Here is an 18,608-nt window from a genome sequence, read left to right as displayed (position 1 = left end):
TCCCCCGTGGTCCCCACATAGCTTTCTCATGAGCCAGATCAGACACCCCATACTTTGCACTGACGAGGGGCAAGCACCCCGAAACACCGTGTCTGCAAATTGGGATTCTGATCTGGCTTATATATCCTGAGTCATATTGCAAAGGATTGTTGAAAATCCACTTGTGACTTTTAGGATCGCTACTTCCAATAGGTGGCGCTGTGCTAGAGTTTGTCTCCTTTACTGGAGAGACAATTTGAATATTTCCCAGAGGGGCATTGCAGCTATAAGTCCCCTTACCTGGCAGCCAGACTGGCTTGCAAAGTCTCCTTAAGGAGAATAGTGTTCCCCCGTGGTCCCCACATAGCTTTCTCATGAGCCAGATCAGACACCCCCATACTTTGCACTGACGAGGGGCAAGCACCCCGAAACACCGTGTCTGCAAATTGGGATTCTGATCTGGCTTATATATCCTGAGTCATATTGCAAAGGATTGTTGAAAATCCACTTGTGACTTTTAGGATCGCTTACTTCCAATAGGTGGCGCTGTGCTAGAGTTTGTCTCCTTTACTGGAGAGACAATTTGAATATTTCCCAGAGGGGCATTGCAGCTATAAGTCCCCTTACCTGGCAGCCAGACTGGCTTGCAAAGTCTCCTTAAGGAGAATAGTGTTCCCCCGTGGTCCCCACATAGCTTTCTCATGAGCCAGATCAGACACCCCCATACTTTGCACTGACGAGGGGCAAGCACCCCGAAACACCGTGTCTGCAAATTGGGATTCTGATCTGGCTTATATATCCTGAGTCATATTGCAAAGGATTGTTGAAATCCACTTGTGACTTTTAGGATCGCTACTTCCAATAGGTGGCGCTGTGCTAGAGTTTGTCTCCTTTACTGGAGAGACAATTTGAATATTTCCCAGAGGGGCATTGCAGCTATAAGTCCCCTTACCTGGCAGCCAGACTGGCTTGCAAAGTCTCCTTAAGGAGAATAGTGTTCCCCCGTGGTCCCCACATAGCTTTCTCATGAGCCAGATCAGACACCCCCATACTTTTGCACTGACGAGGGGCAAGCACCCCGAAACACCGTGTCTGCAAATTGGGATTCTGATCTGGCTTATATATCCTGAGTCATATTGCAAAGGATTGTTGAAAATCCACTTGTGACTTTTAGGATCGCTACTTCCAATAGGTGGCGCTGTGCTAGAGTTTTGTCTCCTTTACTGGAGAGACAATTTGAATATTTCCCAGAGGGCATTGCAGCTATAAGTCCCCTTACCTGGCAGCCAGACTGGCTTGCAAAGTCTCCTTAAGGAGAATAGTGTTCCCCCGTGGTCCCCACATAGCTTTCTCATGAGCCAGATCAGACACCCCCATACTTTGCATTGACGAGGGGCAAGCACCCCGAAACACCGTGTCTGCAAATTGGGATTCTGATCTGGCTTATATATCCTGAGTCATATTGCAAAGGATTGTTGAAAATCCACTTGTGACTTTTAGGATCGCTACTTCCAATAGGTGGCGCTGTGCTAGAGTTTGTCTCCTTTACTGGAGAGACAATTTGAATATTTCCCAGAGGGGCATTGCAGCTATAAGTCCCCTTACCTGGCAGCCAGACTGGCTTGCAAAGTCTCCTTAAGGAGAATAGTGTTCCCCCGTGGTCCCCACATAGCTTTCTCATGAGCCAGATCAGACACCCCCCATACTTTGCACTGACGAGGGGCAAGCACCCCGAAACACCGTGTCTGCAAATTGGGATTCTGATCTGGCTTATATATCCTGAGTCATATTGCAAAGGATTGTTGAAAATCCACTTGTGACTTTTAGGATCGCTACTTCCAATAGGTGGCGCTGTGCTAGAGTTTGTCTCCTTTACTGGAGAGACAATTTGAATATTTCCCAGAGGGGCATTGCAGCTATAAGTCCCCTTACCTGGCAGCCAGACTGCTTGCAAAGTCTCCTTAAGGAGAATAGTGTTCCCCCGTGGTCCCCACATAGCTTTCTCATGAGCCAGATCAGACACCCCCCATACTTTGCACTGACGAGGGGCAAGCACCCCGAAACACCGTGTCTGCAAATTGGGATTCTGATCTGGCTTATATATCCTGAGTCAAATTGCAAAGGATTGTTGAAAATCCACTTGTGACTTTTAGGATCGCTACTTCCAATAGGTGGCGCTGTGCTAGAGTTTGTCTCCTTTACTGGAGAGACAATTTGAATATTTCCCAGAGGGGCATTGCAGCTATAAGTCCCCTTACCTGGCAGCCAGACTGGCTTGCAAAGTCTCCTTAAGGAGAATAGTGTTCCCCCGTGGTCCCCACATAGCTTTCTCATGAGCCAGATCAGACACCCCCATACTTTGCACTGACGAGGGGCAAGCACCCCGAAACACCGTGTCTGCAAATTGGGATTCTGATCTGGCTTATATATCCTGAGTCATATTGCAAAGGATTGTTGAAAATCCACTTGTGACTTTTAGGATCGCTACTTCCAATAGGTGGCGCTGTGCTAGAGTTTGTCTCCTTTACTGGAGAGACCAATTTGAATATTTCCCAGAGGGGCATTGCAGCTATAAGTCCCCTTACCTGGCAGCCAGACTGGCTTGCAAAGTCTCCTTAAGGAGAATAGTGTTCCCCCGTGGTCCCCACATAGCTTTCTCATGAGCCAGATCAGACACCCCCATACTTTGCACTGACGAGGGGCAAGCACCCCGAAACACCGTGTCTGCAAATTGGGATTCTGATCTGGCTTATATATCCTGAGTCATATTGCAAAGGATTGTTGAAAATCCACTTGTGACTTTTAGGATCGCTACTTCCAATAGGTGGCCGCTGTGCTAGAGTTTGTCTCCTTTACTGGAGAGACAATTTGAATATTTCCCAGAGGGGCATTGCAGCTATAAGTCCCCTTACCTGGCAGCCAGACTGGCTTGCAAAGTCTCCTTAAGGAGAATAGTGTTCCCCCGTGGTCCCCACATAGCTTTCTCATGAGCCAGATCAGACACCCCCATACTTTGCACTGACGAGGGGCAAGCACCCCGAAACACGTGTCTGCAAATTGGGATTCTGATCTGGCTTATATATCCTGAGTCATATTGCAAAGGATTGTTGAAAATCCACTTGTGACTTTTAGGATCGCTACTTCCAATAGGTGGCGCTGTGCTAGAGTTTGTCTCCTTTACTGGAGAGACAATTTGAATATTTCCAGAGGGGCATTGCAGCTATAAGTCCCCTTACCTGGCAGCCAGACTGGCTTGCAAAGTCTCCTTAAGGAGAATAGTGTTCCCCCCGTGGTCCCCACATAGCTTTCTCATGAGCCAGATCAGACACCCCCATACTTTGCACTGACGAGGGGCAAGCACCCCGAAACACCGTGTCTGCAAATTGGGATTCTGATCTGGCTTATATATCCTGAGTCATATTGCAAAGGATTGTTGAAAATCCACTTGTGACTTTTAGGATCGCTACTTCCAATAGGTGGCGCTGTGCTAGAGTTTGTCTCCTTTACTGGAGAGACAATTTGAATATTTCCCAGAGGGGCATTGCAGCTATAAGTCCCCTTACCTGGCAGCCAGACTGGCTTGCAAAGTCTCCTTAAGGAGAATAGTGTTCCCCCGTGGTCCCCACATAGCTTTCTCATGAGCCAGATCAGACACCCCCATACTTTGCACTGACGAGGGGCAAGCACCCCGAAAACACCGTGTCTGCAAATTGGGATTCTGATCTGGCTTATATATCCTGAGTCATATTGCAAAGGATTGTTGAAAATCCACTTGTGACTTTTAGGATCGCTACTTCCAATAGGTGGCGCTGTGCTAGAGTTTGTCTCCTTTACTGGAGAGACAATTTGAATATTTCCCAGAGGGGCATTGCAGCTATAAGTCCCCTTACCTGGCAGCCAGACTGGCTTGCAAAGTCTCCTTAAGGAGAATAGTGTTCCCCCGTGGTCCCCACATAGCTTTCTCATGAGCCAGATCAGACACCCCCATACTTTGCACTGACGAGGGGCAAGCACCCCGAAACACCGTGTCTGCAAATTGGGATTCTGATCTGGCTTATATATCCTGAGTCATATTGCAAAGGATTGTTGAAAATCCACTTGTGACTTTTAGGATCGCTACTTCCAATAGGTGGCGCTGTGCTAGAGTTTGTCTCCTTTACTGGAGAGACAATTTGAATATTTCCCAGAGGGGCATTGCAGCTATAAGTCCCCTTACCTGGCAGCCAGACTGGCTTGCAAAGTCTCCTTAAGGAGAATAGTGTTCCCCCGTGGTCCCCACATAGCTTTCTCATGAGCCAGATCAGACACCCCCATACTTTGCACTGACGAGGGGCAAGCACCCCGAAACACCGTGTCTGCAAATTGGGATTCTGATCTGGCTTATATATCCTGAGTCATATTGCAAAGGATTGTTGAAAATCCACTTGTGACTTTTAGGATCGCTACTTCCAATAGGTGGCGCTGTGCTAGAGTTTGTCTCCTTTACTGGAGAGACAATTTGAATATTTCCCAGAGGGGCATTGCAGCTATAAGTCCCCTTACCTGGCAGCCAGACTGGCTTGCAAAGTCCTCCTTAAGGAGAATAGTGTTCCCCCGTGGTCCCCACATAGCTTTCTCATGAGCCAGATCAGACACCCCCATACTTTGCACTGACGAGGGGCAAGCACCCCGAAACACCGTGTCTGCAAATTGGGATTCTGATCTGGCTTATATATCCTGAGTCATATTGCAAAGGATTGTTGAAAAATCCACTTGTGACCTTTTAGGATCGCTACTTCCAATAGGTGGCGCTGTGCTAGAGTTTGTCTCCTTTACTGAGAGACAATTTGAATATTTCCCAGAGGGGCATTGCAGCTATAAGTCCCCTTACCTGGCAGCCAGACTGGCTTGCAAAGTCTCCTTAAGGAGAATAGTGTTCCCCCGTGGTCCCCACATAGCTTTCTCATGAGCCAGATCAGACACCCCCATACTTTGCACTGACGAGGGGCAAGCACCCCGAAACACCGTGTCTGCAAATTGGGATTCTGATCTGGCTTATATATCCTGAGTCATATTGCAAAGGATTGTTGAAAATCCACTTGTGACTTTTAGGATCGCTACTTCAATAGGTGGCGCTGTGCTAGAGTTTGTCTCCTTTACTGGAGAGACAATTTGAATATTTCCCAGAGGGGCATTGCAGCTATAAGTCCCCTTACCTGGCAGCCAGACTGGCTTGCAAAGTCTCCTTAAGGAGAATAGTCGGTCCCCACATAGCTTTCTCATGAGCCAGATCAGACACCCCCATACTTTTGCACTGACGAGGGGCAAGCACCCCGAAACACCGTGTCTGCAAATTGGGATTCTGATCTGGCTTATATATCCTGAGTCATATTGCAAAGGATTGTTGAAAATCCACTTGTGACTTTTAGGATCGCTACTTCCAATAGGTGGCGCTGTGCTAGAGTTTGTCTCCTTTACTGGAGAGACAATTTGAATATTTCCCAGAGGGGCATTGCAGCTATAAGTCCCCTTACCTGGCAGCCAGACTGGCTTGCAAAGTCTCCTTAAGGAGAATAGTGTTCCCCCGTGGTCCCCACATAGCTTTCTCATGAGCCAGATCAGACACCCCCATACTTTGCACTGACGAGGGGCAAGCACCCCGAAACACCGTGTCTGCAAATTGGGATTCTGATCTGGCTTATATATCCTGAGTCATATTGCAAAGGATTGTTGAAAATCCACTTGTGACTTTTAGGATCGCTACTTCCAATAGGTGGCGCTGTGCTAGAGTTTGTCTCCTTTACTGGAGAGACAATTTGAATATTTCCCAGAGGGGCATTGCAGCTATAAGTCCCCTTACCTGGCAGCCAGACTGGCTTGCAAAGTCTCCTTAAGGAGAATAGTGTTCCCCCCGTGGTCCCCACATAGCTTTCTCATGAGCCAGATCAGACACCCCCATACTTTGCACTGACGAGGGGCAAGCACCCCGAAACACCGTGTCTGCAAATTGGGATTCTGATCTGGCTTATATATCCTGAGTCATATTGCAAAGGATTGTTGAAAATCACTTGTGACTTTTAGGATCGCTACTTCCAATAGGTGGCGCTGTGCTAGAGTTTGTCTCCTTTACTGGAGAGACAATTTGAATATTTCCCAGAGGGGCATTGCAGCTATAAGTCCCCTTACCTGGCAGCCAGACTGGCTTGCAAAGTCTCCTTAAGGAGAATAGTGTTCCCCCGTGGTCCCCACATAGCTTTCTCATGAGCCAGATCAGACACCCCCATACTTTGCACTGACGAGGGGCAAGCACCCCAAAACACCGTGTCTGCAAATTGGGATTCTGATCTGGCTTATATATCCTGAGTCATATTGCAAAGGATTGTTGAAAATCCACTTGTGACTTTTAGGATCGCTACTTCAATAGGTGGCGCTGTGCTAGAGTTTGTCTCCTTTACTGGAGAGACAATTTGAATATTTCCCAGAGGGCATTGCAGCTATAAGTCCCCTTACCTGGCAGCCAGACTGGCTTGCAAAGTCTCCTTAAGGAGAATAGTGTTCCCCCGTGGTCCCCCACATAGCTTTCTCATGAGCCAGATCAGACACCCCCATACTTTGCACTGACGAGGGGCAAGCACCCCGAAACACCGTGTCTGCAAATTGGGATTCTGATCTGGCTTATATATCCTGAGTCATATTGCAAAGGATTGTTGAAAATCCACTTGTGACTTTTAGGATCGCTACTTCCAATAGGTGGCGCTGTGCTAGAGTTTGTCTCCTTTACTGGAGAGACAATTTGAATATTTCCCAGAGGGGCATTGCAGCTATAAGTCCCTTACCTGGCAGCCAGACTGGCTTGCAAAGTCTCCTTAAGGAGAAATAGTGTTCCCCCGTGGTCCCCCACATAGCTTTCTCATGAGCCAGATCAGACACCCCCATACTTTGCACTGACGAGGGGCAAGCACCCCGAAACACCGTGTCTGCAAATTGGGATTCTGATCTGGCTTATATATCCTGAGTCATATTGCAAAGGATTGTTGAAAATCCACTTGTGACTTTTAGGATCGCTACTTCCAATAGGTGGCGCTGGTGCTAGAGTTTGTCTCCTTTACTGGAGAGACAATTTGAATATTTCCCAGAGGGGCATTGCAGCTATAAGTCCCCTTACCTGGCAGCCAGACTGGCTTGCACCTTAAGGAGAATAGTGTTCCCCCGTGGTCCCCACATAGCTTTCTCATGAGCCAGATCAGACACCCCCATACTTTGCACTGACGAGGGGCAAGCACCCCGAAACACCGTGTCTGCAAATTGGGATTCTGATCTGGCTTATATATCCTGAGTCATATTGCAAAGGATTGTTGAAAATCCACTTGTGACTTTTAGGATCGCTACTTCCAATAGGTGGCGCTGTGCTAGAGTTTGTCTCCTTTACTGGAGAGACAATTTGAATATTTCCCAGAGGGGCATTGCAGCTATAAGTCCCCTTACCTGGCAGCCAGACTGGCTTGCAAAGTCTCCTTAAGGAGAATAGTGTTCCCCCGTGGTCCCCACATAGCTTTCTCATGAGCCAGATCAGACACCCCCATACTTTGCACTGACGAGGGGCAAGCACCCCGAAACACCGTGTCTGCAAATTGGGATTCTGATCTGGCTTATATATCCTGAGTCATATTGCAAAGGATTGTTGAAAATCCACTTGTGACTTTTAGGATCGCTACTTCCAATAGGTGGCGCTGTGCTAGAGTTTGTCTCCTTTACTGGAGAGACAATTTGAATATTTCCCAGAGGGGCATTGCAGCTATAAGTCCCCTTACCTGGCAGCCAGACTGGCTTGCAAAGTCTCCTTAAGGAGAATAGTGTTCCCCCGTGGTCCCCACATAGCTTTCTCATGAGCCAGATCAGACACCCCCATACTTTGCACTGACGAGGGGCAAGCACCCCGAAACACCGTGTCTGCAAATTGGGATTCTGATCTGGCTTATATATCCTGAGTCATATTGCAAAGGATTGTTGAAAATCCACTTGTGACTTTTAGGATCGCTACTTCCAATAGGTGGCGCTGTGCTAGAGTTTGTCTCCTTTACTGGAGAGACAATTTGAATATTTCCCAGAGGGGCATTGCAGCTATAAGTCCCCTTACCTGGCAGCCAGACTGGCTTGCAAAGTCTCCTTAAGGAGAATAGTGTTCCCCCGTGGTCCCCACATAGCTTTCTCATGAGCCAGATCAGACACCCCCATACTTTGCACTGACGAGGGGCAAGCACCCCGAAACACCGTGTCTGCAAATTGGGATTCTGATCTGGCTTATATATCCTGAGTCATATTGCAAAGGATTGTTGAAAATCCACTTGTGACTTTTAGGATCGCTACTTCCAATAGGTGGCGCTGTGCTAGAGTTTGTCTCCTTTACTGGAGAGACAATTTGAATATTTCCCAGAGGGGCATTGCAGCTATAAGTCCCCTTACCTGGCAGCCAGACTGGCTTGCAAAGTCTCCTTAAGGAGAATAGTGTTCCCCCGTGGTCCCCACATAGCTTTCTCATGAGCCAGATCAGACACCCCCATACTTTGCACTGACGAGGGGCAAGCACCCCGAAACACCGTGTCTGCAAATTGGGATTCTGATCTGGCTTATATATCCTGAGTCATATTGCAAAGGATTGTTGAAAATCCACTTGTGACTTTTAGGATCGCTACTTCCAATAGGTGGCGCTGTGCTAGAGTTTGTCTCCTTTACTGGAGAGACAATTTGAATATTTCCCAGAGGGGCATTGCAGCTATAAGTCCCCTTACCTGGCAGCCAGACTGGCTTGCAAAGTCTCCTTAAGGAGAATAGTGTTCCCCCGTGGTCCCCACATAGCTTTCTCATGAGCCAGATCAGACACCCCCATACTTTGCACTGACGAGGGGCAAGCACCCCGAAACACCGTGTCTGCAAATTGGGATTCTGATCTGGCTTATATATCCTGAGTCATATTGCAAAGGATTGTTGAAAATCCACTTGTGACTTTTAGGATCGCTACTTCCAATAGGTGGCGCTGTGCTAGAGTTTGTCTCCTTTACTGGAGAGACAATTTGAATATTTCCCAGAGGGGCATTGCAGCTATAAGTCCCCTTACCTGGCAGCCAGACTGGCTTGCAAAGTCTCCTTAAGGAGAATAGTGTTCCCCCGTGGTCCCCACATAGCTTTCTCATGAGCCAGATCAGACACCCCCATACTTTGCACTGACGAGGGGCAAGCACCCCGAAACACCGTGTCTGCAAATTGGGATTCTGATCTGGCTTATATATCCTGAGTCATATTGCAAAGGATTGTTGAAAATCCACTTGTGACTTTTAGGATCGCTACTTCCAATAGGTGGCGCTGTGCTAGAGTTTGTCTCCTTTACTGGAGAGACAATTTGAATATTTCCCAGAGGGGCATTGCAGCTATAAGTCCCCTTACCTGGCAGCCAGACTGGCTTGCAAAGTCTCCTTAAGGAGAATAGTGTTCCCCCGTGGTCCCCACATAGCTTTCTCATGAGCCAGATCAGACACCCCCATACTTTGCACTGACGAGGGGCAAGCACCCCGAAACACCGTGTCTGCAAATTGGGATTCTGATCTGGCTTATATATCCTGAGTCATATTGCAAAGGATTGTTGAAAATCCACTTGTGACTTTTAGGATCGCTACTTCCAATAGGTGGCGCTGTGCTAGAGTTTGTCTCCTTTACTGGAGAGACAATTTGAATATTTCCCAGAGGGGCATTGCAGCTATAAGTCCCCTTACCTGGCAGCCAGACTGGCTTGCAAAGTCTCCTTAAGGAGAATAGTGTTCCCCCGTGGTCCCCACATAGCTTTCTCATGAGCCAGATCAGACACCCCCATACTTTGCACTGACGAGGGGCAAGCACCCCGAAACACCGTGTCTGCAAATTGGGATTCTGATCTGGCTTATATATCCTGAGTCATATTGCAAAGGATTGTTGAAAATCCACTTGTGACTTTTAGGATCGCTACTTCCAATAGGTGGCGCTGTGCTAGAGTTTGTCTCCTTTACTGGAGAGACAATTTGAATATTTCCCAGAGGGGCATTGCAGCTATAAGTCCCCTTACCTGGCAGCCAGACTGGCTTGCAAAGTCTCCTTAAGGAGAATAGTGTTCCCCCGTGGTCCCCACATAGCTTTCTCATGAGCCAGATCAGACACCCCCATACTTTGCACTGACGAGGGGCAAGCACCCCGAAACACCGTGTCTGCAAATTGGGATTCTGATCTGGCTTATATATCCTGAGTCATATTGCAAAGGATTGTTGAAAATCCACTTGTGACTTTTAGGATCGCTACTTCCAATAGGTGGCGCTGTGCTAGAGTTTGTCTCCTTTACTGGAGAGACAATTTGAATATTTCCCAGAGGGGCATTGCAGCTATAAGTCCCCTTACCTGGCAGCCAGACTGGCTTGCAAAGTCTCCTTAAGGAGAATAGTGTTCCCCCGTGGTCCCCACATAGCTTTCTCATGAGCCAGATCAGACACCCCCATACTTTGCACTGACGAGGGGCAAGCACCCCGAAACACCGTGTCTGCAAATTGGGATTCTGATCTGGCTTATATATCCTGAGTCATATTGCAAAGGATTGTTGAAAATCCACTTGTGACTTTTAGGATCGCTACTTCCAATAGGTGGCGCTGTGCTAGAGTTTGTCTCCTTTACTGGAGAGACAATTTGAATATTTCCCAGAGGGGCATTGCAGCTATAAGTCCCCTTACCTGGCAGCCAGACTGGCTTGCAAAGTCTCCTTAAGGAGAATAGTGTTCCCCCGTGGTCCCCACATAGCTTTCTCATGAGCCAGATCAGACACCCCCATACTTTGCACTGACGAGGGGCAAGCACCCCGAAACACCGTGTCTGCAAATTGGGATTCTGATCTGGCTTATATATCCTGAGTCATATTGCAAAGGATTGTTGAAAATCCACTTGTGACTTTTAGGATCGCTACTTCCAATAGGTGGCGCTGTGCTAGAGTTTGTCTCCTTTACTGGAGAGACAATTTGAATACCAATAAATGAAGCATGTACAGGCCTGTCAGTCACTGGCAGTGGGTGAGAAGCAGCTGCCGCCCGTCCGAGTAGTATTCTGAGCGTCTCTGTCCCTGGCAGCTTTTAAAATAAGGTTTTCTCTGAAATGCCGCAGCTTTACAGATTAGGAAACATACCAGTCTGAAATCATACAGCCTTTGTCTGATACTGCCCATAGATCGGGCTGCGTGTATTAGCTATCGAGTGCCCTTAAGTCTTTCAATAGCTTTTAAGTTATGTTATTAATTTATCATTAATCATATTTATTCCAAATTGTAATTAGGCTGAAAAATCAAACAACAATTTTGCCTATATTAACCCCCTTTTGGCACAGCCAATTTTGGCGATCCTAATTAAGCCCCATTTTTCTCACCTGTCGTGTCACTTTATACAATAATTATTTTGGAATGCTTGTCCATCACAGTGATTCTGAGAAAGTCTTGTGGTCACTTAATGTATGGCCTCCTGAACATGTTGTAGGAAGCCCATGCGATAAAACAGGGAGCCCCCTCCTTCTTTCAATCACCTAGATGCCACAGTCGCTATTAACCACTAATTGTAACAGGGAGCCCCCTCCTTCTTTCAATCACCTAGATGCCACAGTGGCTATTAACCACTAATTGTAGGGAGTTAAGCAGCTTGTATTGACATTTGCTGTAGCCTCAGGAGCTCTGTGAGTGACTGGGCTGTGGCCAGAGTTTCGCCGCTCATCACAGCCCAGCATTGCTTCTGCTTGCAGCGCTCTGCAGTGAAGGAGGAGGGAGCAGGTAGATGCTACGTTATGACGCTGGGCTGTGATGAGCGGCGAAACTCTGGCCACAGCCCAGTCACTGAGGAAATGCACAGCAGTTGACGTGATATCACCGGACATCAGAGGTCACGGAGCCCGGGGGTCAGGTGATGGGGATGAGCGGACCGCAATAGGGCCGCTCACAGGCACTATTGGCAACACAAGGTATTTGAGTGAAACCTTGTTTTTCAAAATAATATCGATGTGGCCAGTAATGAAAAGGAACCACCTCATTAAGGTTTCCAGTGATTATGCTGGACACAGCTACTGCTTGATCGCCATAATGTACATATACATCATTTCTCTTTCGAGATCATGATGCATGTTAAATGTCAGGAAGGAGTTAATAAAACATTTTTTATTCTCATCTCTGTTAAGGAGATGAAGATCTGTTTTTTTCACAGAGCCCCATATTCTATGTACATTATATAAGAACCGTCTGCCTGCCTGCAACAACGTCTATGGTAGATTACTTTACAGGTGAGCTTCTAATCTCAGCCTAGTGGTGCCTACAGGTAGCCAGAATTGTATCTTTACGATATGCACTTCAGCAAAGGTTTCTTAATAAGACTATGTTCCCACGTTGAGTTTTCGATGGTGTAGAATGTTGGCACCGTTTCTGCACCTACCATGTAAATTAAGTTACTAGCGTTTTTTTGTGTGCATTTTTTTTCTACATGCGTTTTTACCACATTTTTTATGCTGCATTTTTTGTCTTTCGTGGGCATGTCATATATTAAATAAAGCTGTTTTATTTTTGATACTTCCTGGCAGTTGGGTTTGATAGAACTTTATTGATATACTCAAGAGCAGATTACATGCATTTTTTATGCGTTTCCGCAGTGAAAACACACTAAAAACACATGAGTTTTTTACCTGCAGATTTTCCGCATCTCATGCAAGTCTATGAGGAAAATGTGCACATAAAACTCAGGGTACCCACAGGCAGGGACTGGCTGGCATATTTTAGACTGGAGGTAATCATAAGGCAGTGGCCCTCAAGTTGCAACGGCCCACCTTTGGCCTGTTTATCTCTGGCGCTGCATTAAAGCTGCAGAGGTAGCAGGCTTTATGAATAGACTGGGACATATATATGGGAACAGAACCGCACTTACTGCAACAGAACCAAGATGACTACATAGATATCGGAACTGCAAGGCGCTTACTACAGAGATACAAGATCAGAACCGAGCTTACTACAGAGATACTAGAGCAGAACCGAGCTTACTACAGAGATATGAGAGCAGAACCAAGCTTACTACAGAGATAAGGGAGCAGAACTGAGCTTACTACAGAGATAAGGCAAGAGAACAGAGCTTACTACAAAGATATGGGAGCAGAACCAAGCTCACTTCAGAATACAAGATCAGAACCGAGCTTACTACAGAGATAAGGGTGCAGAACAGAGCTTGCTACAGAAATATAGGATCAGAACTAAGCTTACTACAGAGATAAGGGAGTAGAACCAAGCTTACTACAGAGATTTGAGAGCAGAACCAAGCTTTCTACAGAGATATGGGAGCAGAACTAAGCTTACTACAGAGATAGGGGAGCACAATCGATCTTACTACAGAGATAAAAGTGGCATAACTGAGCTTACTATAGAGATAAGGGAACAGAACAGAGCTTACTATAGAGGTAAGGGTGGAGAACAAAGCTTATTACAGAGACATGGGAGCAGAACAGAGCTTACTACAGAGATAAGGGTGGAGAACTGAGCTTACTACAGAGATATGGGATCACAATCGATCTTACTATAGAAATAAGGGAGCAGATCCAATCTTACTACAGAGATAAAAGGGCATAACTGAGCTTACTATAGAGATAAGGGAACAGAACAGAGCTTACTATAGAGGTAAGGGTGGAGAACAAAGCTTATTACAGAGACATGGGAGCAGAACAGAGCTTACTACAGAGATAAGGGTGGAGAACTGAGCTTACTACAGAGATATGGGATCACAATCAATCTTACTATAGAAATAAGGGAGCAGATCCAATCTTACTACAGAGATACAAGATCAGAACTTAAGCTGGGTTCACACTAAGCGACAGCGACAACGACGTTGCTGTTACGTCACCATTTTCTGTGACGTAGCAGCGACCTTGTAAGTCGCTGTTATGATCGCTGCTTAGCTGTCAAACACAGCAGCCGAAGCAGCGATCATAATGACACGCGTCGCTGTGCTGTAACATGTGCAGAGAGCAGGGAGCCGCGCACACTGAGTGCTGGCTCCCTGCTCTCCTAGCTACAGTACACATCAAGTTAATTACCCGATGTGTACTGCAGCTACATGTACAGAGAGCAGGGAGCCGCGCACACTGCTTAGCGCTGGCTCCCTGCACTCCTAGCTACAGTACACATCGGGTTAATTACCCGATGTGTACTGCAGCCACATGTGCAGAGAGCTGGGAGCCGGCACTGGCAGCCTGAGAGCGGCGGAGGCTGGTAACGAAGATAAATATCGGGTAACCACCTTGGTTACCCGATGTTTACCTTGGTTACAGCTTACCGCAGGCTGTCAGACGCTGGCTCCTGCTCCATTCACATTCAGGATTGTTGCTCTCTCGCTGTCACACACAGCGATGTGTGCTTATCAGCGGGAGAGCAACAATAAAAAAATGAACCAGGGCTGTGTGTAACGAGCAGCGATCTCACAGCAGGGGCCAGATCGCTGCTCAGTGTCACACACAGCAAGATCGCTAATGAGGTCACTGCTGCGTCACAAAAACCGTGACTCAGCAGCGATCTCGCTGTGTGTGAAGCACCCCTTAGCTTACTGCAGAGATATGGGATCATAACTGAGTATACTACAGAGATACGGGAACAGAACTGAGCTTACTACATAGCTATGGAAACAGAACAAGCTTACTGCATACACATAGTACCAGAACTAAGCTTACTGCTTAAATATGGTACTACAACTGAGCTTACTATATAGATATGGATGCAAAACCACGCTTACTACATAGGACAGTACCATAATCCAGTTAACTACATATACAACAATTAGAGAGCTTCTCCTATATTTTCAATGTTAAACACGTACAGCACACAGATGGCACATGTACTGTATACTGTGTGTGCTGTACGTGTTTTTCCCGGCCCCATAGACTTCTATTGGCCTTTGTAATCTGTGCTGCTGGAAAAAAAACAGACGTCTCCATGTGGACCACATGGACACACGGTCCTAATAAACACCCGGACATGCGAGCAGCACCATAGATTATAATGGGTACATGTGCTACCCATGAAAAAAACAGATACAACATGTACATGTGAAGGAGGCCTTATGGTGACATAGCTACGTCACAGTGCAGGAAGGGGTTAATTTCACTTTTCTTTTCATAAACATGGAAAGACAAATGAAATTCCCTAACACATGTAAACATAAACACATGTAAACTAGCCCTTAGGGCCCGTGCCAATGATCACTGTCAGCAGCGTTTTGGATGCAAAATGTTTTCAGTCTGAGTCCAAAATACTGTGTTGTACAGTACAGGCACAGTGGATGGATTTATAAAAATTTCCAGCCTCTGTGCTTCTTTTAGACACTCCATAAACTGACCTGTGGCACGGGTTTCCGAGCTGCAGCTTGTCAATTTATTCTAACAGAGATGCTAGTGCTCTGAGCGGGAGAATACAGAGAAAATTTGCTGTGTCAGTCACTCTGATCGCGTGCACAAACAGCGTGTTCTCCCACCCAGGAGACTAGTGACTCCGCCAGAGGAAATGCGCTGCATCTTGACTGTGAGGAAGCTTGATGGTAGGCACAGACAGCGCGATCTCCCACCCAGGAGAAACTAGCTTCTCCGCCAGAGAAAGTATGATGCATCCACACGATGAGGAAGCCTGATGGTGTGGGAGACATGGGGCAGGCAATGGTAGCTGTGTGCTCAGGGGTCACCAAGTCGCAGCGCGACTGCTCGTTAACCCCTTGCCTCCCTGTCACCACACCACTTAAAGGACGACTTCCAGCCTGTTCTTTCATTCTACGTTCACCCGGAAACATTTCACAAAGTCCTTTTTTAACAACTATATTTTACTTTTTGTCTTCACCCCAATTACGGGCACCGTCACTGGTCCCACTGAGCTTCCTTCCATCCTTCGACACAATATATAATTTCACGGCCAACAGCTTTCCTGGCACCTGGGCTCCATAGGACACCACTAGGCCCCTCACCCCTCTGTCTCACGCGCACGGGCAGAATCAAAAAGTCTATTAGGCTGCTCCATCCCACCCACAGGGACTGCTTTCACACCGGTTAAACCATGCATGACAGCGCTCCTCCGTTTATGCTTAGGCCAGGAACAAGCCTGAGGGCGCAACTGACCATCAGTCTTGCAGAGGGATTCGTTGGGATTTCACTTCTAGGGAAATGGATGCCTCACTGACCGACTGAATAAACCCACTTCTGGGATGCAGTTAAACAGTCCTCTACATGCAGGACTCTGGGGGTCAGTGATCCAGGGGTGACCCGTAAGATCCAAATTCAATAGTCTTTAACTAGGCTTCTTCACTCTACTCCTTTTACTGGGGGGCTCTTCTGCTCCTTCTCCTCACACTATCCTATTTATAGAGTCCTATCATCCTCCTCTTTCAACACTACACTACCTACCCAGGTGCCAGGACTGCAATCCTAGAGCCAGCCTGCCACGGTGGCGTATTACACCATACACATAGACTACACCTCAAATGCCCATGTGCTGGCTACCAATGCAGGGGTGGGCTAATCCCTGACCCCCATTACAATAGTGTGCATGGACAGCGCGTTCTCCCGCCCAGGAGAGTAGCGTCTTTACCAGAGAAAGTATGCTGCATCCACACCATGAGGAAGCCTGATGGTGGACATGGACGACATGTTCTCCCGCCCAGAAGACTAACATCTCCACCAGAGAAAGTATGCTGCATCCACACCATGAGGAAGCCTGATGGTGGGCACTCACCCTGATAGATTTAGTGTTGTGCCCTAAAAATACAAATGTTTTACACATACACCACAATACACTATAAGGGTATGTGCCCATGGTCCGAACAAGCTGCATCCTGGACACAGCATATCCTCTCCTGCAGGGCCGTGAGTGTTATTCACAGGGACCGCAGCTGCCGCATGTGCTATCCGCAGGGACCGCAGCTGCTGTGAGTACTATCTGCAGGGACCGCACGCAGCTGCTGCGAGTGCTATCCACAGGGACCGCAGCTGCCTATGCCCACGACCAGGGTTCAGGCCGTGCCATTTCTCTGTTTTCTTTGCAGAGAACACTCGCGTCTCCGCAACAATAAAGTGACATGCTGCAGCTTGGAAAGGTAAGACCCCTAGATGCAAAGGTGTGGGGGCGCAAAGCCCCCCTTTCATGATTGTAGTGGACAGGAGGAAAAATGGCCACGCCCACCAACCAAGCCTACCACCAACCATGCCTACTAACCAGGAAGGTCCTTCTAGCCACTGGGATTTAGCCTTGTCTGATGCTTCTCTTAGGCAGAACAGAGGCAGTGTGCGCTGCATGATGCCATTATAACACACATGGCCACGCACTGTGAACTGTGCGCGGTCGTGTTTCCTGTAGTATAATGCAGCCGGCCAGCACTGTCTGCACCTGTAAATGTGTCAGTGTATTGGCCCCCCAACATCACAGTACTACACAGCCAAGATAAGCGCAGGACTGGGGGCTGCAGCCTGTAGCCGTGGCCTTTATCTGTGCTGGGTATCATAATATAGGGAAACCCTACACCAATTTTTTTATTTATTTTTTTATTTTTATACCATGATAGACGCACGTAGTGTCTATGATTGGAAGCAGTCAGCCGACATGCTGACACTCAGGGTGGGGGCGCGTCTGAGTGCAACCAATTACAGACGCTGGTGAGTGGGGGAAGCAGTGCATATGCATGAAGGTTAATGAGTGGTCCCGGCAAGGAATGAGCGGCCACGGGAGCAGTTACAGCTGTGCCGGAGACTCAGTAAGTATGAAGCGCCTTCTCCTATCCTTTCTACCACAATTGTTAATCTCCAGATTCTGGTCCCCATAGACTTATGTGGGGACCAGCATTCGGCCAGATAACTGAGATCAATTCCGGGCCAGGACCAGATTTTTTTTTTAAATCTGGTTAAGTCCACCGATCCCTGTTCTCTGCGAGTCTGCCTATCACTAAATATAATGTAAGTATGGCGGATTGAAAGGAAATATCCCATTTCCTTTCAATCCGTCCCCAATAGAGATATAAAAAAAACAAGCTTTTATATAACAATTTGAGCACACTTTCATGAAATGAAAGGGAAATCCTGTACCTGACGCAGTGAGCAGCTGTCAATACCCAACAGCCACCAATATAAATTCCTCCACAGTTGATTTTTGTGCCATCTTTTATGGCCACTTGCCATGGAAACTGATTCTGAAATAGAAAAATAAAAATTAACGCCACATTTCAGTTGTGGGTTTGGACAACCCCTTTAAACCCCAAAGTCTGTAGACATGCTATGTGTCACTCTGTGACTGCAGACTTGTAAATCCTTACATTGCACCCACTGGTGTCAGAGCCACGAACAGCGGCCACGTGGCTGCGAATATGTGATAGATGGGCGCAGCCTGGCTCAGTTCACTTGTATTAAGACTGGTGAGAAATGTCGTTCATAGGATAGCCCTTTTAGTGACGCACTTGATGGCTATATAATAAAAGGCATGCAACTCATATACTTTGTAAGCCAATTCCTCACCATGTTTAATCTATGATTATTGATAAGTGTATTATTTGTACATGGATGAAATAATGTCTTGTACATACCCAATACTTCTCCCAGCTCAAATA

The 18,608-nt window shown here is 47.1% G+C and overlaps 1 protein-coding gene across 1 annotated transcript in view; it reads right to left on the bottom strand.

Annotated features, from left to right (window-relative positions):
• CFI (complement factor I) overlaps positions 1-18,608 on the bottom strand; it is a 73,472-nt gene that overhangs the window by 11,079 nt on the left and 43,785 nt on the right. Inside the window, exon 10 of the mRNA XM_075340398.1 lies at positions 18,091-18,194. Coding sequence (XP_075196513.1) covers positions 18,091-18,194 — 104 coding nt within the window. The remainder of the gene's footprint in view (positions 1-18,090; positions 18,195-18,608) is intronic.

The sequence above is a fragment of the Anomaloglossus baeobatrachus genome, chromosome 1 (assembly GCF_048569485.1).
Source record: "Anomaloglossus baeobatrachus isolate aAnoBae1 chromosome 1, aAnoBae1.hap1, whole genome shotgun sequence".
In the NCBI taxonomy this organism is placed as follows: domain Eukaryota; kingdom Metazoa; phylum Chordata; class Amphibia; order Anura; family Aromobatidae; genus Anomaloglossus; species Anomaloglossus baeobatrachus.
Note: the sequence above shows the minus strand (reverse complement) of the source record. Positions and strands in the feature narration are given on the sequence as shown.